General features: G+C 43.3%; 1 protein-coding gene across 3 annotated transcripts in view; it reads left to right on the top strand.

The window, feature by feature from the left end:
• uvssa (UV-stimulated scaffold protein A) overlaps positions 1-21,960 on the top strand; it is a 110,056-nt gene that overhangs the window by 67,045 nt on the left and 21,051 nt on the right. For all 3 annotated transcript variants that reach the window (XM_085975456.1, XM_085975453.1, XM_085975455.1), the window contains 2 exons: positions 7,415-7,597; positions 19,889-20,072. In XM_085975456.1, the coding sequence (XP_085831582.1) occupies positions 7,415-7,597; positions 19,889-20,072 (367 nt within the window). The remainder of the gene's footprint in view (positions 1-7,414; positions 7,598-19,888; positions 20,073-21,960) is intronic.

Below are 21,960 nucleotides of genomic sequence, written 5' to 3'. Positions count from 1 at the left end.
GCTACCCTCCAATCCATGGGTACTGTTCCAGAGTCTATCGAGTTCTGGAAGATGACCAGCAATGCATCTACTATCTGCAGGGCCACTTCCTTAAGTACCCTAGGATGTAGGTTATCAGGCCCTGAAGATTTATCGGCCTTCAATCCCATCAACTTCCCCAACACCATTTCCCTACAAATACTGATTTCTTTCAGTTCCTCCCCCTCATTAGTCCCTATGTTCCCCGACATCTCTGGGAGGTTATTTGTGTCCTGTGTGAAGACAGAACCAAAATATGTATTTAATTGGTCTGCCATTTCTTTGTTCCCCATTATAAATTCCCCTGATTCTGACTGCAAGGGACCTACGCTTGACTTCACCAATCTTTTTCTCTTCACATATCTATAAAAGCTTTTACAGTCAGTTTTTATGTTCCCTGCAAGCTTACTCTCATATTCTATTTTCCCTTTCTTAATTAATCCCTTTGTCCTCCTTTGCTGAATCCTAAACTGCTCCCAATCCTCAGGTTTGCTGCTTTTTTTGGCCAATTTATAACTAGCAAATGGTTCTGTATATTTTTAAAAGTCATTTTCAGTCATTTAAAATCTGGTTACTCACAGGTAGTGGATTTACGCTGTGATTAGAAATGCTTATTTTTTTTGTGAGAAACCCATTTTCAGCTGTATTAATCAAACTGCACCAATTTGCCAATCAAGGAATATTTTTTGAAACAAATTTATTTTAAAAAATTACATTTTAAAACACTGCCCGATTGCACTGGTTCATGGCAGATTTTGTATTTGGCAATATGCAAATGAGTTTGAGCAAAAGCCCCGGGGGTGGGGTGGAACACTACTCAAAACGGGCGCAATTTTGAGCATAATTTGCGCCCAGATCGCCGATTTGGCCCAAAGCGGAAACTCTATCCCTCTGCGTTTGTTTCCCAGGTGGCAGAAGAAGGCCAAGCGATAGATTGTTGCTTACTAAACAGCTGCAAATGTTTTATGCAGAACATTTTCTCCTAATTGATCACAAAGAATGAAGGAAGAGCTCAGGAGAATGTTTTTATACACTAGGTTGTTAGTACATAAAATGTCCACCACAGAACAGTGATGGATGCAAAATCCATCAGCTTTTAAAAAGGAACTATTGAAAAATAATAATTTAAAAGTGTAGGACAAGGGAATGGAAACCAGCACAGTCGCAATGGTCTGAAAGACCTCCACGTATACTGTAAAATACTATGAAAATTACACCTTGATCTGCAAGATGATATAAATAACTCGTAAGTTAACGCTTCAGGTGTGAATCCTTTGGCAGAACAATGCTGACTGACCCACTGGCTGTTTCAGGCATTTACTGTTTTTGATTTCCAACATCTGCTTTTTGCTTTTTCTTTAAAGCAATTATATAATTGAAACCAGTGCAACCATGGCAGATTAAAGAAGCCTCTCATTGTGAACGACATGCATTTTGTAGTGGGTGAGAACAACGGTCAGGCACACTTCTTTTTGGAAGATGCTATCTCCTGAATAATTTGAGATGCAGGGTTTGAGTCTTAAGGAAATCCAATAACTGAAGAGGGTAAAATGTAACTTCTCGTTGATTGGAATTACCTAGAGATGGAATTGAAGAAGACTGAGAGTTAACAGAAGAATGTTACCCATGCATATGAGATCTTAGCGACCCAGATTCCTCAGTAGTGAGGCTACTGATTGTAGCAGGACACAGGAGGTACTTTCTGTTGGACAAGACAAAGCCAATACAAATTGAATCTTTGTTAATGAATCTGAGGAGCTTTTGAAATTCATGATGTAGTAGCACACTGAAGAAAGCACTGCTGAAATAGATCTTGATCAAGTAATTGTACCGTGGTTTCAGTGACTGAGTTCTTTGAATCGATCCAGTTGAAACAATTTGGCCTTTATGAATTAGTTGAAGGGTTTCAGGTCACTTAGCAGGAACAGATGAAGGAAATGTACCCCAACCAGTTGAGTAATCTATCTGGGAATGTCTGAAGCTGACTACTCGTGATGGCCTTGCTAGTAAGACTTGACCTCCAACTAGATGGATGAGTGGGAACAACTAGACAGTTTCTTCATAGTTCCACCAGATTAGTGGAGAGCCGGCAAATAATCTTTTCTTAGACAAATGATTGAAGTAAGGTTTTTATAATCGGTTATCTTTGAGGGAATCTAATCAAGCCCATACAGCTTCATTAGTTTGTTGGCAATGACACTGATAGTGTATATGGCCATAATGACTGTAGCTAGATGATCCATCATAATGGCTGCAGAGAGACATGAGCACTGCTGGTCTCAGGATAGCGACTTTAAAGTATCATTGGTGCATTCTTTCTTGTAATAAATGGAAGTCTGCACAAGAGGGCAGACAATATCTACCAGTTTCAGTTGTATAGTGCATAATATTTGTTCAGTCTTGTTTTATGTCTAGTTATTTGGATTGACACCATGGCCTTGATTCTTATGGGGAGGGGTGCAGGGGGAGAGGGGGAGCGAGGAGGAGGGTGCGTGCGAGCCCAGTAGCGGGTGGTGCACCAGGCCGTGGTGGGAATGTGGAGGCTCTGCCGACCTTAACGGCAGGGCCTCATTTAAATGAAACTTCCTGGACTCCCGGCCAGATTCACTAGCTGCCAGAAGGGTGGGCAGGAGGCCGCAGCCAGGGAGCCGTGTGAACGGTCTCCGGCAGTCAGTGGACTGGGGATTCCCTTAACATCAGGCTAAGAATCGGGACGGCTAGGAATTTGTTCTTCGCAATCAGATTGGAAGCGGGCAAGGGCTGGGGATTCCTTCTTCATGATGCGCGATCGGGGGGATGGCGGAGTTGATGATTTCCCAAAGATCGCGGGGGGTTGGTGGTGCCGGGGCTGGGGAAGCCCAAGGACTCCTTGGGGGGTTGGGGTTGTTGTGAAGCACTCCTGCTCCTGGCCCACAAGGAGTTCAAGAAGAGGTAACGTTTTAAAACTTACCTGGTCCTTTTCTGGCCAGTCGGCTCCTCCCACCAGGTATCTGCTGCAGAGTGCGGGGAGTCCTCTTGTGTTGAAGTAAAATTGCATCGCAGCGTCGATGATCTAATCAGGCCGTGACTTTTGAATCTTAAGTAAGCCCCCGCCTGCTTTTAGCGGGAGCCTCGTCCAGGTCCTGAATTGCAGCTGTAAATATTACAGTACTTGAGAACACAGCGGGTTAGAGGCGGAATTTTGATTTTTACCATTTTAACCTTTCCTGCCCATACGGGGAGGGTGGGGAGGGGGTGAGGGGTTAGAATCGAGGCCCATATGTCCTGTGATTATTAGTTATCAACGTTTAAATGGGTATAATCCATCAATTCCATGTGCTATTTGGCATGTTAAACTGCTAAAATCTGCTGTTCAGGGTTCAAGTGAAGTTACTATTGTAGCATACTATGGACTGTCTTAACTTTGAAGGCACTTGTCATTGATTTATATAGCAAAATATTTGAACAAGTTATTTTCCAAATGAAATAAGATTTGAGCAAGGCAAGTGAGCCTTTCAATTAATTTCAATTCAATTTTAAATAAGCTGCTATTCAATTAAATAAGGCTCCTAGTTCACTGGCCACAAGGTAAAACTAAAGGAGGTGCTAGGGCAGAATATTTATTGGTTGTAAACTACCATAGCATATGTCATATCAATTGTGAACACATGCTCACCAGGATGAAACCGTGTCAGAGAATCCTTGATGCTGTTATATGTCAGTGATGTTTCTGATGACTGCTTTCAAATATCCTTTTCTCGTAAGAGATTTTCTTCAAGCTGTTCCAAATCTTGCCAGTGATTTGCTTATACATTTATTAGAGAAAATACGCTCATAACCCCTGCAAATGTATTGGCCTAGTAGAAATTCCATAGTTCAAATTGCAGAAAAAGCACTTTTATCCATGACCTAATCAAAATACTTTGTAGATAATAAAACTATGCTAATAAAATTCTGGAGGAAACATTGTTTTGTGAGCCACCCCTAGTTAAGTTTGGAATTGAAGAATAAAGACCAGGACATTTTTGAGTTTGTTCTCCGTTAGCTGACCTCAGCTGTGATGGTGAAAGGGCTGTTACAATTCGCCTCGGTGCCCATGTCCTAGAGAGGAAGAGAAAATCAGCAAGAGTTCACACTTACAATTGTGTTTCAGTGACCCCTTGCTGAAAAATGTGTGTTTCGACTTGAAGTGAGCACATGATTGAGCTTGAATGTGATTCTCCCCATAGTTGAATAGTTTACTAACTCTCCTTGTCCAGGCACACGCATGAAGAATGGCAACTATGGAGAACTACTGGAAAACTGCTGCCGCCATGCAATTGTATCCCAGCAAGAGTCAGAGCCTTCATGAGAAGGGGAAAATAAAGATTTGCTATAAAATCTGGTGTGTTGGCAACCTATCTGCTGATCACACATGATCAATTGTACAGTACATAAGCATTTGTAGAACAATTTAAACATGCAAGAACGATACAAATTATATATAAAAGGGAAAAAAGGCAAATATATTCTGGGATTTGTACAGAAAGAAAAAGAAAGACTTGCATTTATATAGCACCTTTCACGACCTCTGCACGTCCCAAAGCGCTTTACAGCCAATAAAGTACTTTTTGAAGTGTAGTCACTGTTGTAATGTAGGAAATGCGGCAGCCAATGTACTGTTTTAGTGATGTTGATTTAAGGGATAAATATTGGCCAGGATACCAGGGATAATTCCCCTGCTCTTCTTCGAAATCATGCCATGGGATCTTTTACATCCACCTGAGAGAGCAGACAGGGCCTCGGTTTAACGTCTCATCAGAAAGACGGCACCTCTGACAGTGCAGCACTCCCTCAGTACTGCACTGGAGTGTCAGCCTAGATTTTTGTTCTCAAGTCTCTGGAGAGGGACTTGAACCCACAACCTTCTGACTCAGAAGCGAGAGTGCTACGGCTGACAATGAACATAAAAACAAGGAAGCAATGTTGAATTTCTATAACATTTTTGTTAGGCTGCAGTTGGAGTACTGTGTGGAGTTCTGAGTACCATCCATGGGGCTGTGGTGGAAAGGGTGGACAGCTTTAAGTTCCTCGAAGTCCACATCACGGAAGACCTCTCCTGGTCCCTCAATACCTCCTCTCTGGTGAAGAAGGCCCAGCAGCGCCTATATTTCCTAAGGAGGCTGAAGGGATGTAACCTGTCACCCCTGATCCTCTCTAACTTTTACCGCTGCACAATAGAGAGCATCCTGACGAACTGTATCACAGTATGGTATGGCAGCTGTAGCTACTATGACCGGAAAGCCCTGCAGCGGGTAGTCAAAACTGCCCAACGCATTACCGGCACCCGGCTACCGACCATAGAGCACATATACCAGAAACGCTGTTTACGGAGGTCACAGACCATCATCAAAAACCCTACCCACCCCAGCCACAGTCTGTTCGCCCTCCTGCCATCTGGGAGACGCTACAGATGCATTCGCACCCGAACGACCAGATTTAGGAACAGCTTCTTTCCCAGGGCTGTCATCCTACTGAACTCCACAAATAAACTCTAAAGCCTGCACATCTGCCAATGCACTTTATTATGGTTATGTTTATGTTAATGTATTACAAGCCAAATGAATGTTGAATGTTTAAATGTCTTAATCTAAATGTACACTCTCGGGAGCCGCAAGCCTACATTTCGTTGTACTGCACTTGTGCACTAACAATGACAATAAAGTTGATTATTATTTATAGGAAGGATATTGGGGCCATGGAAAAGGCAGATTCACTAGAATTACACCAGAATGAGGGGTTATAGTTATGAAGGAAGCCTCTAAAAATTGGAGCTTTTTTCACTAGAATAGAGAGGGGTACAGTGGCATCTAATATAAGTTTTTCAAGATTAGGAAGGGTTTTGAGAGGGTAAATAATGAAACATTGGCTGGATATTCACTCAGAGCTGCTCCTGTTCCACTGCCAGAAGTGTGTCGGAAAACCCGATTTACATATGTAAATGTGGTCTCCGCCACACTTCCAACAGTCACAACTCTGTGGGAATTCCCAGCCATTGTGTCTACTGGTTAATAAAATGGTAATAGGAGGGCATATATTTAGGATAATCACTTGAAAAATGAAGGGTTATTGGAACATGAAATATTATAAAGTGTCTTTTCAGACAGAAACTGTAACCTCATTTAAAATGGAATTGGATAAGTATTTGAAAAAGGAAGAATAGAAAAGCATACGGAGAAAGGAGAGAAATAAAATTAGAGTAGCTAGTTCTAGTTGAAGACCTAGCACCGCTGCAGGCCTCCTACATTGTAATATCTACGGTGCCTGATTTAAACAAGACTGGATGTGTAAGCAAAAAAAAATGACTGGTTATACAGTTTTAAAATCAAGCAGACTACACAAAAAATATGACATAACGAGTGTGATCTATCCATGTCTGTTGACCTGCAGTATCTAATTGTACCTGAAAATTCATGAATTACTTTGGTACTATTAGCCTTCAGAGGATCAAAGTAGCACTTGTGTAGCTCATTCGGTTTAGAATTTTCAATTTCCTTTTCTATTTACTAAGTGTCAGCTTAGTTCAGCTGGTAGCATTCTCGGCTCTGAGTGACAAGTTGTGGGTTCAAGCCCCATTTCAGAAATTGAGCGTTGCCGTGCTGAGGGTGTGTGGCATTGTTGGAGATGCCATCTTGGTGGATAAGACATTAAACCGAGGTCCCATCTGCCTATTCAGATGGATATAAAGATCTCTCAGTACTATTCAAAGAGTAGTGCGTTCTCCTGGTGTCCTGGCCAACATTCCGTATAATCCAAAAAACAACAGATTAAGTGGTCATTGTTTTAATTTGCTGTTTGTGGGATCTTGCTGTACACAATTCACTGTACACATTTGTCTACAGTGACTGCACTTGATAAGTAGGTTGTTGGTTAGGAAGAGATTTTGTGACATCCGAGATATTTAAATTTATAAATGGTTTAGAGTTTGCACTAAGTTCACACATTTCTAAAAATGTAATGTTCAGATGTGCATTGGATTTCTTCCTCTTTTTTTAAAAAAAAAAGCTTGTATAGGTTTTCAAGTGTTTAATGTTGTTAGTTACTGTTGAAGTAACATGCTGGGGAAGAAAAGTGATGAAAAACAAAATGGTGGCCGGTAAAATTTGTCGTTGTACCTTTTTAGTTGTCATTCTTCTAAATTGTGTCTACATTTATTTTCCCCCGAGTGACCTCCGGAATTATCTATAATCCTTGGAGTAAGTTGCTTGCTGGAAACTTCATCAAATTCACTGGCAAGTTGTAATGTGTATAATGACAGTGTTAGTCAAAGTGGGTCTGCATTAATGTGAATGTTAGTGCAAAGGTTAATGAAACTAGAACAGTGATTGTGCAGCACATTATCTTCTATTGATTTTTTTAATATATGTTCTTCCAACAGCCTGCCTGGAACCTCAGAGGGAGCAGACACACAGGCATCTACATCAGCAGGACCTGAATTGTCCAATGAACATGACAAGAAAAGGAAAAGGGAGGAAGAGTTAGAAAAAGCCCCTGTGATGCCTTTTGGGATCGACCTTTACTACTGGGGAAAAGAGCAGAGAACAACTGGCAGAATTCTCAAGTAATTTATTTTTCTGATTTAATTTTTGTTGTTGCAGTGCTGAATAATTGCAGATTCAGAATTACCACAACGGCAGGGGATGGGGGGGAGGGGGAGGGTGTGGAGTTTATATAGCATTGTTTATAATTTGAGAATCACAAGTATCATTTTCTTTTGAAGTGAAGAAATTATGTGGATAATGGCCCTTTTATAATTTAACATGGTGAGTTTCTAGAATGACGCTCAACATATCCAACCAATGCAGAGCAGCAATCGCCAAAGTCGATAGAATGCTGAACTAACTACAGCCAACACAATGGAATACAAGTCAGGAAATCATGCTCAGACTGTACAGTGCTGCGGTTGGACCACACCTTGAGTAATGTGTCCCGTTCTGGTCACTAACGGCACAAGGGAGATATGCAAGCACTGGAGGCAATGCAGAGAAGAGCCATAATGCTGATCCCTAGTGTTGGATGTTTAAAATATGAGGAAAAAATTGGAGAAACTTGAGCTTTTTATCCTCAAAAGGAGGCCTCTGAGAGGTGATCTTCTATAGGTATATCAGATTGTTAAGGGAATGGAAAAGGTGGACCCAGAAAATTGTTAAATTAAATTGTAAGAATAGCATAAGATTAATCAATATGTGAAATAGACTCTGGATAGAATAGTGGAGACAAAAATCATTTAAGAATCAATTGGATGCTGAAATGGTCGGACTATAGGGCCATTCTGGTGGATAAACTAAGATGGGCCAAATGCCCTTCGCCAGCTGTGGTTATCTTGTGAACTAGTAACGGTGAAATTTCCCCCCATTCATTATGAGTGACGCAGAGAATTTCATCCATAGTTACAACAAGGAAGGTTTTTTTCACTCCATTAAATAAAAATGGTTATATCTTAGTTCTACTGCTCCAAACCTCCTCCTCCACCTCCCACCACCATGGTGAAATGTCTCTGTGGCATGATGTATTGATAGGTTATTTGCATTTACATACCAAGTCCTTGGGGTTTGGGTTCACCTCAGTGATTCGACATGTAGTGAGCTTGTTACAGGAAACTTTCTGGTATCCGGCACTGACGGGACCGAGCTGGTGCCGTTAGATCAAAACTGCCGTTTAAAACAGCGCTAATGTTTAAACATACAGAGCTTTTCAGCTCCGTGTGAATCAACAAACCCTGTTGCTTAGCAACAGCTTCAAAACAGTCGGCTGCAGCTGCAAGCGTCTCCAGCTGAAGCTGTTGCTTAGCTACAGACCTGGCAGAGCCTGACTGGGGAAAGAAAAAGCAACGAGAAGTAAAAAAACTTATAGAAAACGGCTCCTGAATTTTGCCGGTAGATAGAGCTTTCCGGACTTTTAACCTCCGGTTAAACGAAAGTTTCCTGCATTAGGCAAGGTGGAGAGCGACAAAGGGAAAATCCAAAGCAAACGGGATTCTGAGTTTTATGTATGGGGCATTGAAAATTTAATATAAAAACAAGGAAGTGATAATATATACAAGAATTAAACCACAATTCGAGTTTTGCATGTAGTTTTGGGAAGCCCATTGTAGAAAAGGTGTTGGGATCATGGAAAAGTTGCAATAAGGATTCAGCAGGATAATATTAAGATGAAAGGATAGGGTAATTTTTCAATATCTCGTTTAGTGGGGAACCTTGTTGGCTGGCAACAGATACTGGAACAAAAACAGAAAATGCTGGAAATATTCAGCAGGTCAGGCAGCATCTGCGGAGAGAGAAACAGAGTTAACGTTTCAGGTCAATGACCTTTCGTTAGAACTGGAAAAAGTTAGAGTTATACCAGGTTTTAAGCAAGGGCAGGGAAAGGGGGAAGGGAGGCAAGAACAAAAGGGAAAGTCTGTGATAGAATGGAAGGCAGGAGAGATTAAATGACAAAAGGTATGATTATACAAAGCAAGAGGAGATCAGGTATCTACCAAAACTCGCTTTCACAGCCACATCTCTTCCCATTACCATCTCCTTTTGCTTTGTACCATCATACCTTTTGTAGAGTTGTTTTCTCATGCATAGTGTTGGAAAAGGGAGGATGTTCTTGAGAGGACAAGGACAGAATCTATTTGGTTAGCGTTGAGGAGCAAAAAGGGTATGATCACACTATTGGGGGTATTCTACAGACCTCCAAATAGTGAGAAGGAGGTTGAGGAGCAAATCTGCAGGGAAATTGCAGAGTTATGCAAGAGCTAGAAGGGGTGATTTTGCCAATGGGGGCGCGTTGGAGACGGGACTGCTGCTTGTCGGGTGTTAGTCCCGCCTCCAATGACTTGTGGCCAACCCACGCTACTTTCCCTTGATTAACCTTGTTAAGTCCGCCCAGCGGGCTTAGCGGGCCAATTAAGGGGAAGCCGGTTACAGAGAACGTCAACGTATGACGTTTCATCTGTCAAAAATTTTTGACAGATGAATTGTCATTGTTTGACAGCTTTGAGAAGCTGTCAAACACTGACATTCTCTGTTGTTTGGTGAGTTCTTGTACTCGAGACTCACCAAACCTATTTTCTGAGCAGAAAGCAGATGGCTGTTGCATCGGAGAATACAGCAGCAATTCTGTCACCTCTGCCATTGAGATGCCGGAGCCTCCGGATCCCCAACGATTGAAGCCTGCAGGAAGAAACAAAGGTAAGTAAACTTTTTCTAAGACTTTTCACTCACCTCACATAATTGCCTCTCCACACTTGCACCCATCACTCACCTCCACAGTGCACTTTTGGACCCCTCCGACCCCCGCAGACCCACTGCTCGCCTCGCTGACCCTGGCAGGGTTTCCCGACGTCGGGAAGCCTGCACCTCTGATGAAAAAATGGGGATAATCCTCTTAACTGCCTGTTAACTACCTGTTAACAGGCAGTTAAGTGGCTGTAATCCCCTTCCCGCCTCCAGGAGACGGGACCCATCATGGGTCGGGTACCCTTCTCCTGGGAAGATGTCACGGGGGCGGGATGGGTACCCGCCCCCAGATTCTGCCATTTTCCCGGCAGTCCCGCCTCCCCAGGGCTAGCAAAATCGTCCTCCGAGAGTGGTGATATTGGGGGACTTTAATTACCCAAATATCGATTGGGATAATGCTAGGGTAAAGGGAAAGGAGGGGGAGGAATTTCTGAAATGTGTTCAGAAGAATTTCCTTGACCAGTATGTTCTTGGCCCAACTAGGAAGGAGGCATTGCTGGATCTGGTGTTGGGGAATGAGATGGGCCAGGTCGACCAAGCGTCTGTGGGAGAACACTTGGGTACGAGCGATCATCGTATCATAAGATTTAGATTAGCAATGGAGAGGAGCAAGGAACAATCTAGAGTGGAACTTCTAAACTGGAATAGGGCTAACTTCAATGGGATGTGAAAGGATCTAGCCAGGGTAAAATGGAACCAAAGACTGACAGGAAAAACTGTAACGGAACAATGGGTGATCTTTAAGGAGGAGATGTTCCATGTACAGGCTAGATACATTCCAACAAGAGGTAAGGGAACCAAAGTAAGAACTCCTTTGATGACAAGGGAGATAGAGAAGATGATGAAACAAAAAAAGAGGGTGTATGATGAATGTCAGGTGAATTCTTCAAGGGAGAACCAGACCAAATACAATGAGTTGAGAGGAGATGTGAAGATGAAAATAAGATTGGCAAAGAGAGAATATGAGTGTAGAATGGCGGTTAACATAAAAGGGAACCCAAAAATCTTCTACCAGCATGTAAACAGTAAGCGGGTAGTAAGAGGCGGGGTGGGGCCTATTAACGACAAAGAAGATGATCTATGCTTAGAGGCGCAGGGCAAGGCTAGAACACTCAATGAGTACTTTGTATTGGTGTTTACTAAGGAGGTGAATGCTGACAAAATATCAGTAGAAGTGGAAAAGGTAGAAACATAGAAGATAGGAGCAGGAGTAGGCCATTCGGCCCTTAGAGCCTGCTCCGCCATTCAATGTGATCATGGCTGATCATCCAAATTCAGTACCCTGTCCCTGCCTTTTCCCCATATCCCTTGATCCCTTTAGCCTCAAGAAATATATCCAACTCTTTGTTGAATATATTTAATGAACTAGCCTCCACCGCCCTCTGTGGCAGAGAATTCCACAGGTTCACCACTCTCTGGGTGAAGAAATTCCTCCTCATTTCAGTCCTAAATGGCTTACCCCTTATCCTTAGACTATGACCCCTGGTTCTGGACTCCCCGGCAATCAGAAACATCCTTCCTGCATCTAGTCTGTCCAGACCTGACAGAATTTTATAGGTTTCGATGAGATCCCCTCTCAATCTTCTAAACTCCAGTGAGTATAAGCCCAATCGACACAATCTCTCCTCATACGTCATTCCTGCCATCCCAGGTATCAGCCTGGTGAATCTTCGCTGCACTCCCTCCATGGCAAGAACGTCCTTCCTCAGGTAAGGTGACCAAAACTGCACACAATACTCAAGGTGCGGTCTCACCAAGGCCCTGTACAACTGTAGCAAGACATCCTTGTTCCTGTACTCGAATCCTCTTGCTACGAAGGCCAACATACCATTTGCCTTCTTAACCGCCTGCTGCACCTGCATGCTTACCTTCAGTGACTGGTGCACAAGGACACCCAGGTCTCTTTGCACTTCCCCTTCTCCCAATCTATTGCCATTCAAATAATAATCTGCCTTCCTGTTTTTGCCACCAAAGTGGATAACCTCACATTTATCCACATTATAATGCATTTGCCATGTTTCTGCCCAATCACCCAACCTGTCCAAATCGTACTGGAGTTTCCCGACATCCTCCTCGCAGCTTACCCTCCCGCCCGGCTTTGTGTCGTCTGCAAATTTGGAGATATTACATCCAATTCCCTCGTCCAGATCATTAATATATATTGTGAACAGCTGGGGTCCTAGGACCGATCCTTGCGGTACCCCACTAGTCACTGCCTGCCACTCGGAAAACGACCCGTTTATTCCAACTCTTTGCTTTCTGTCCGCCAACCAGTTCTCTATCCAAGTCAATACCTTGCCCCCAATCCCATGTGCCTTAATTTTGCACGCTAATCTCTTGTGTGGGACCTTATGGAAGGGGTGAAAATTGATAGATAGGATGTACTAGAAAGAATGGGTATGCTTAGAGTGGATAAGTCACTTGGTACAGATGGCTTGCATCCCAGGTTGCTAAGGGAATTGGGGGAGGAGATAGCAGAAGGGCTTGTCATAATTTTCCAATCTTCCCTAGATGCGGGGGAGGTGCCTGAGGATTTGAAAGTGGCAAATGTGACACCATTGTTCAAGAAAGGGTGTAAGGACAATCCTGGTAACTACAGGCCGGTCAGTTTAACATCAGTGGTGGGTAAAGTTTTAGAAACAATAATCAAGGAAAAAAATTAACGGGCACTTGGAGCGGTTTTAGCTAATTAAGGAGAGCCAACATGGATTTGTAAAAGGCAGATCATGTTTGACTAATCTAATTGAATTTTTTGATGAAGTAAAAGGGAGGATCGATGAAGGGAATGCAATGGATGTTGTCTACATGGATTTTAGGAAGGCGTTTGACAAAGTACCATATAGAAGGCTGGTTAACAAAATTGAGGCTCATGGAATAGAGGTGGGTCAGTGGCAGCTTGGATAAGGAATTGGCTTAAGGACAGAAAACAGCGAGTTGTGGTAAATGGCTGTTTTTCAGACTGGAGGATGGTAGACAGTGGTGTTCCCCAAGGCTCAGTGCTGGGGCCACTGCTTTTTCTGATGTGTATATAAATGACCTGCATATTGAAATACAGAGTAGAATTTCTAAATTTGCCGATGACACCAAACTTGGGGGTGTGGCAAACAGTGAGGATGATACCAATCGACTGCTACAGGACATAGAAAGGCTAGCAGAAGGGGCAGGCAAGTGGCAGATGGAATTTAATACAGAGAAGTGTGAGGTGATGCATTTTGGCAGAAGGAACAGGGAGAGGCAATATACACTTCCTGCACACTCTTTAAAACTGTGCCATTGACAGAGGGACCTGGGAGTTAATGTGCATAGGTCCCTGAAGGTGGCGGGACATATTGAGAGGGTGGTTAGCAAAGCATGTGGGATCTTGGGCTTCACAAATAGAGGTATTGAGTACAAAAGTAGAGAAGTTATGCTGAACCTTTATAAAGCGCTGGTTAGGCTACAACTGGAGTACTGCGTCCAGTTCTGGTCACCACACTTTAGGAAGGATGTGAAGGCACTTGAGAGGGTGCAGAGGAGATTTACCAGAATGGTTCCGGGGATGGGGGATCTTAGCTACAAGGACAGGTTGAAGATGCTGGATTTGTTTTCATTAGAGCAAAGGAGGTTGAGGGGTGATTTGATAGAGGTGTACAAGATTATGACGGGTTTGGATAGGCTAGACGGGGAAAGGCTCTTCCCACTAGTTGATGGTACAAGGACTAGTGGACACAGACTTAAGGTTTTGGACAAGAGATGCAGGGGGGATGTGAGGATAAACCTTTTTAAGCAGCGAGTGGTGAGGACCTGGAACTCGCTGCTGACGGAAGTGGTGGAAGCGGAAACACTCAATGTTTTCAAAGGGAGACTGGATAGGCACTTGAAGGAAATAAACTTGCAGGGCTACGGGGATAGAGCGGGGGAATGGGACTGACTGGATTGCTCTGCAGAGAGCTGGCGCAGACTCGATGGGCCGAATGGCCTCCTTCTGTGCCGTTATGACTATGACATAGGGTAATTAGAATATTGAATACCTTACCAGAAGTAACTATTGAAGCCTAGTCAATCACAGCATTTAAGAGGAAATTAGATAAACACTTGAAGAAAGATGTTAAAGGGTATGGGGAAAGAACTGGAAAATTTGATTATGTAGCTTCATTGGGCTGTGAATAGCTTTCTTTTGTACCCAAATTTTGGTGAGTTTGATGCCCTAGATCTAGGCCAGCATCTATAATCAGTCCAATAAAATCAGTTATAATGGAATACTGGCGTATGCTGTATGTTTTCTGAAATTGGAACCCTTGCGGCCTTAGAGAACTCTCATCCATCAGTCTGAGCAGGACGAAGGTTGGAAGAAAATAATGACAACCATACTCAATGAATGGTGTTGAACTAGCTAGAGTAGAGGCTGAAAGAGATTTGGAGCCAATGGTAAAATCGACACTTGCCATGACCAGTCTTTGAAGAGCAACAGTCAACAAAGCAAACTAAAGGCAAACTGTGTTGTCCAATCAGTTGAGTACAAGTCTGAGGTCCTACTGAAATTATATAGTGCTCTGGTCAAGCCGCACCTTGAGTACTGTTCAGTTCTGATCACCAAAGTGCAAGTTTGAAGTCCATGATGCGATTCAAAATAGACTCTGGATCCAGTCATTTTCTGAAAGCTATAACCTATGTAAAGGTCAGTATTTGATCTAAAGTTAAGCAGATGACTGGCTATGGAGAACCTAAAACAGATGGCACCTAGTATCCTCAAGAAAATGAGTGAGAAAACAAAAAGTGAAAATTGATATTTTTGAAGTTTTATTAATCCAAGAGACTAGAGGATAGTGAATTTTCTCCCAAACTTTCAAAAAAGGTTTGAGACATGAACTTGGAAACCAGTTAGCCTAAAATTGGTAATGAAGAAAATGATTGCGAATTTTACGGGATGCTGTCAATGTACATTTTAAAAGCATGGAGCCATTAGAATTAGTTAGCATGGAATTAGAAACAATGTGAGGTGCCCAGGGCAAGAAATTTGATGGACAACATCATTCCACAAATTTCTACATTTACCAAATGTAGCGCAGTTTGATTCTGAGTTCCATAGTTTATATAAAAAGTCCCAGAGGCAGAGAAAGTGCTGGTTTCTGAGCAATAACAAATCATTTGCCCTAGTGATACTTCACAAATCTGGAATTCTTTGAGAACGTAGTAAACTGGTCAGTGTAATTTACTTGGGATTTTAGACAATGTTTGATGAAGTATTACATTCTGAGCTTTTAAAATAACAACAACAACAACTTGTATTTATATAGCACTTTTAACATAGTAAAACGTCCCAAGGTGCTGCACAGGAGTATTTTAAGACACAAAATTTGACACCGAGCCACATAATGATAAATTAGGGCAGGTGACCAAAAGCTTGGTCAAAGAAGTAGGTTTTAAGGAGTGTCTTCAAGGAGGAGCGAGGTAGAGAGGCGGACAGGTTTAGGCAGGGAATTCCAGAGCTTAGGGCCTAGGCAACAGAAGGCATGGCACCAAAGGTTGAGCAATTCTAATCAGGGATGCTCAAGAGGGCAGAATTAGAGGAGCGCAGATATCTCGGGAGTGAGGGCGGGGGGGGAGCGTGGGGCGGGGTGGTTGTGGGCGATTACAGAGATCACAGCGTGTAGAAAATATCAGGGCATAAGGGAGAATTTCTACCCAAAATTCACAAAAATATGCCTGGAATTCAGAAATTTGAATGACGACCAAAAACTCCCATACCTACTAGGGGAAGAGAGAAATTGTGTAACCTTAGCGGCACACTATGTTACAGCTTGCCATAAACAGAGGGACAACCACTAAATATAAGAAAAGAGTATATACAAATTATATGAATGTATATTTATACACTCAGGGATATATCTGTTTATACACTGTATGGATAGATCTGTATTTTTGTGTACAACCATGAATGTTTTTCGATGCTTTGGCAACATAAGATGTACCTTGTCATGCCAATAAAGCGATTTGAATTGAATTGATAGGGAGGGGCGAGGCCATGCAGGAATTTGAAAACAAGGATGAGAATTTTGAAATCGAGGCGCTGCTTAACCGGGAGCCAATGTAGGTCGGCGAGCACAGGGGAAATGGGCAAACGGGACTTGGTGCGAGTTAGGACACGGGCAGCCGAGTTTTGGATGACCTTAAGTTTACATAGGGTGGAATGTGGGAGGCCAGCCAGGAGTGCGTTGGAATAGTCAAGTCCAGAGGTAACAAAGGCATGGATGAGGGTTTCAGCAGCGGGTGAGCTGAGGCAAGGGCGGAGACGGGCGATGTCACGGAGGTGGAAGTAGGCAGTCTTTGTTATGCTGCGGACATGTGGCTGGCAGCTCATTTTAGGGTCAAATATGACACCAAGGTTGCGAACAGTGTGGTTCAGCCTCCGACAGATGTTAGGGAGAGGGATGGAGTCAGTGGCTAGGGAACAGAGTTTGTGGCCGGGACCAAAAACGATGGCTTCGGTCTTCCCAATATTTAATTGGAGAAAAATGATAGTAAGGAGCCACTGCCAAGGCTCAGAGGAAGAGTGGGTCAATCAATGGAGGGCTAGGTAGACTGAACTATCAGTCTGAGTGTTTCCCCTTTTTTTTAGAAGCAACAGAAGTAAGGTAAGAGAGATTCTCATTTTATACCTACCCAGTCGAAAGCCGACCTCTTGAACTATTACAGCCATAATTACAGCTGGAATGCTATCTTCAGCAAGACATTACATCTAAGTGGAAAGGAAAATGTCAAAAATTAAAATAACTTTTTGAAAAGAAAGGCTGGAGATTTAATGGCGTGACGCTGCTGGCTGCTGCTTACTGATAGCAGCCAGAGAAAATTGCTGCATCACTGTGTAGTCCGCTTACTCGATATTTTGAGTGCAACATTTTCCATTGCCAAGCAAGGGAAACATTTGATTTGTGGACAGTAGTGGATCTGCCACTGGCCAAATGATCTGTTCCTTGCCTGAGGGGAAAATCAGGAGACGGAAGTTTTAGAAGTATCTTCACTTAAGTGTGTCTGATTGTGGTTATTAGCCCTTAAAACTACAGAAACACTTATAGTTGATGCTCCTGTGACACCGAGATAGCTCTCCATGAGCCACCAAGGTAACCTGATACAATTTCTAACAACTCCAACATGTCCTTTCCCCTGAGGAAAATTCTCATTGAGCTACAATGTTATCTTATTCTTTTTTCTGTTTTTGGTGGATACTGGTCAAGTATTTTTTTATATCTGAGAACCCCTCGGATAAAACTGTACTCTACTGTGTTGAAATCTTTCTCTGCAATATTATTAACACATTAACTTTTCTGTATTGGTCAAGTAATTTTTTTAAATCTGAGAATCTCAGATAAAACTGTATTCTGATGTGTTGAAATCTTTCTCTGCAATATTATTACCACATTAACTTTCCCTCATGTACGCTTGTTAAGTAACAGTTTTAACCTGTTTCTTTTAATCTGTTTGTTACTAATATTGCAAAGTGCGATTTCAGCTCCTAAAGGTCAAGGGATTTGTTTTCAGCGAGTATTGTACAGATGGCTTTTTAATGGTGAGGATACAAACTTCTCTCTTTCAAGTTTCACGCCAACCTTTTTATTTTGCTTAATCTCCCGAAGATACGTATCAATCACAACAGGAGGGCGAGCATGCGTCCTACTCTCTCTAATGTCTGTGAGCTAGCCACTAAGAAGTGGGCCACAGGGGCCTGCTGATGACTCCTTCTCCTTTTCTATACCCCCTCCCCACTAATGATGTACTGCCTGGCCTCTGATTACCAAAACACAAGCCCAGCACAATTAAGATTGGAGACAGTGGGCTCGATTTTTCAATGGGGAGCTTTTGGAGGCGGGACTCCCACTTTTTGGGTTGTAGTCCCGCCTCCATCAACTTGTGGCCAACCCATGCTATTTTCCCTTGATTGACCTTGTTAAGCCCACCCAGCGGGCTCAGCAGGCCAATTAAGGGACACCTGGTTACTGGTGACGTCAGCGATTGACATTTCATCTGTCAAGAGCTTTTGACAGATGAAAAATCAGCGTTGGACAGCTCTGTGAAGCTGTCAAACACTGACAATCTGTCTTCTAACTTGAGTCCTTCTACTCAGACTCAGTTAGAGAGCTCTCCAGACCAGAAAGCAGAGGCTGCAGCTTTTGACAGTTCAGCGGCCATTCTGCTTTCTGTGCCGGTGAGCTGAGGGACTCCCGAGAACTGAAGGGAGGAAGCCTGCAGGAGAAAGTAAAGGTAAGTAAAACTTATTAAAACACTTTACACTTACCTCACACACGCACAACGGACATCTCGACCCCTCCAACCTCTGCAGACCGACGGTCCGCCTTGCTAACTTGGCGTGGTTCGGCGCCATCGGACAGCCTACATTTCAGGGCTAAAAATAGGGATTAGGCAAAAAACTGCCTGTTAACTACCTGTTAACAGGCAGTTAATTGGCACTAATCCCCTTCCCGCCTCAGGGAGGCGGCTCCCAGCACAGGCCGGGTACCCCCCCCCCATGGGACATTGGCACGGAGGCGGGTTGAGAGCGGGATGGGTTCCTGCCCCCCGATTCTGCAATTTTCCCACCACTCCTGCCTCCAAACCCGCCTCCTCGGGGCTTGGAAAATCGAGCCCAGTGCATCATGAGAGATTGAGGGCACAAATCCATGTTCCCCATCACATATCACATAACTCTGTGGTGATCAATTTTCATTTTACAATGACATTTACATATCTTTGTTTACCTCTCATTGCTTTGACTACTTTTTGAATGATTTCCATAAATATCTCTATCACCTTTGCATATTTTTCTGCACATAATGCACATTTCTAGTTTGTGTAAAATGCAGCAGTCTGGTAGCTGAACCTTTTTAATAGACAATATGTCTGCATAGCCACCAGAGGGCATTCTACCCTTTGCTTTGGTAAGGCATGAGAAGCCCTGATACAGGGGTGTACATTCTTCATACATGTACATTAACCATCCCAGTGCAAGATTCATAGACAGCAGAATAATTGTTTGTTTAGATTTAGAATAATAGTTGGTTTTTCAGATTTTTCTTATTATTATAATAGAACTATAAATAAACATAGAAAATGCTGAATTAGTGGGTTAGTCAAAAGAGAAAACCAGGTTAACATTTTAGGTGCAACCCTTCATCGGAGCTTTTACTTTTTGTCTATACCATCTGTCTATTTATTAATTTCCCTCTATTATCTATGATGGAGATTTGAAAACAAGAAAGAGTTGCATTTACTGTATATAGCACCATTCACGACATCGACATCCCAAAGCGCTTTACAGCCAATGAAGTACTTTTGAAGTGTAGCCATTGTTGTGATGTTGTATTGAAGACACATGACCTGCTCCTGCACCTTTGCCAATACCTGCGGAGTCTGAATAGCAGCAGCACTGGTGGCACTGCTTGGAGCCACATTATCAGCTCCCATGATTCACTGGCCTGAGTCCACACCCGGCTACTCTGGCACAATGTGTACTGCTCTGTCACTATACCACTGAATTTCTTCTAACACTAATACTTAATGTAAAATATTTTAATATGTTTGTCAAATTAACGTAAACCACTGTTACACATCCCTACTATGTGGATTTTACATATATCTTTAATATTTACTAGAATTAACACTCCGCATCGATTCTGGGCAACCAAAGAAATGGAGGAAGAGACTGAGAGTGAGGAGTTGGCAGCCATGCTGAACACCAGATACATAACCTTTGCAGGGAAGTTTGAACCTGTAAAACACAAGTGCCGAGCACCTATGCCCAATGGAAGTTTTTGTGAACGCCAGGATCGGATCAAGGTTTGTAATGAAGTCACAAGTTTCAGAGCATTATTCAATTCAATTCAGTTTTATTTGCCATATGTAACCAGTACAAGTACAATGGAATGCTTACTCCCCGCAGGGACACGTCAGCTATTTTTACAGTGCAGTGTTCAGAAAGTCAATTCTTTGGCATCCAGTGGCAGTGGGAGCACAATGTCCCTCAGCCGCTCCGTCCTCCTCGTCACCGCGGCCTCCTCCTCACTGTTGCCGGCTCGGCTCCACGTGTGGTGGCCTGCTTCTCCCGCTCACCCTCTGGCCACCATTCCCGGCTCCCCTCCTCCCAGTCGGACTGCGAGTCGTCGTGGCTGCTGCTGCGCCCCGATGCGCTGCGCTGCCTCCGCCCGACTCGCCGAACACATCCTCCGGTCGCCGCGGCCTCCACCTCACCGTCGCCGGCTCCACGGTTCGACGGCCCGGGCCTGCTTCTCGCGCTTCCGGTCCGGCCTCTGGCCGCCATGCTCGGCTCCCCTCCCCCCAGTCTTATTTTATCATTTCAGCGTTCGAATGAAAATGTGATAAGCGTGCGTCAGTGAACATTTATAATGCCCATGTGAAACCTATCTTTGAGTGCACGTGGCCTTCTCACTGTCATACAAAGCAAACAACACTGATGTAGTGAATGCAATATTACATACCAAACTATCTCGTGCATGAACTTGTTTAAAAATTAAATGAATTAAGGAGGGGAAAAAACTAAAACCCATAGCTGATAAGAGGCTGCAGTGTCACAGCCTGTTTTACAGCATGCACCTCCTATGCCAAAAATTAGCAGGAAACGGGTTAGATCTATGTAAGGATACAATCAAACAGGGATGCTAAAAGGCAGAGCATGCAAGTTGCAAAAAAAATTACCACAGGCCAGATTTGGATTGCGGTGCTAATTTATGGACACACAAAGGAGTGTATCCAAGCCCAAGGACATGAGGTTACAAACCACAGACCAGGCATTTGGAAAGGTCCCAATGAAAGCTGATGATAAATATAGGCCCAGAAATTCGTGTCGGGGGCTTCCCGCGGGTGCAAGCCCCCGACCTACACTTACCTAGCGCGCCGGCAGTTGAGCTCTGGGCCTGCGTGCATTTCCTCTCTGTGGCCAGGTCCAGCTCCCGGCGCGCTGTGCTTGCGTGATCCAGCGGCGTAGTTAGTGCAATGCGTCGGCTGGGATCATGTGAGCACTGGGCAACCAATCGGAGGAGGGAAAAGTCCATTCATGAGTTTGACAGAAAGAACTGTCAAACTCATGAAAACTCCGGGCGCCCAAAACAGTACTTAAGTTTAAAATAAATTTGAAAAAAAATCACACTATTTAAATCAACTATAAATAACATTAAATAACTATTTTAAACAATAATTTAAATTTTTGAAAAAAATAATTTTATAAAAAATCGAGGCTAAAAATACACTTACCTTACTGTAAAGTATTTAAAAATAATAAACCTGTGGAAAAAATGTTCTAATTTTAATTAATTGACCACTTACCTTTTAAAATGAAGTCCTTACGTCTGCTTTTTTAAACTGTAAAAAGTAGAGGCCTTCACGCACGGGCAAACCTGTAAAAAAAAGGAAGTTCAACGCGCACGCGCAGACTCCTGCGCGCACGCGTTCGACCTCTGAACCCCTTGGTTCAGAGGATCAGAAATGCTGGTTTCCCGCGCATGCGTAGTGCATGCAAGAAACCGGCACTTCCATCGGGTCCACGCGTGAGTACTCCGTCCGTACTCACGCGTTGGGACCCGAATTTCTGGGCCATTGAATGTGAGAGTGAGAGAACAGGACCTGGATTATGGAGAAGGAAGTGTTTTAATATGGTCTCCATGTTGCTTTCAGCTCTGAAGATGTCACATAAGGCTTGCCAATTAAAATG

Source organism: Somniosus microcephalus, chromosome 2, assembly GCF_052327205.1.
Source record: "Somniosus microcephalus isolate GS21.2 chromosome 2, FLI_Smic_1.0, whole genome shotgun sequence".
In the NCBI taxonomy this organism is placed as follows: Eukaryota; Metazoa; Chordata; class Chondrichthyes; order Squaliformes; family Somniosidae; genus Somniosus; species Somniosus microcephalus.
This window is presented reverse-complemented; position numbering and strand designations above follow the sequence as displayed.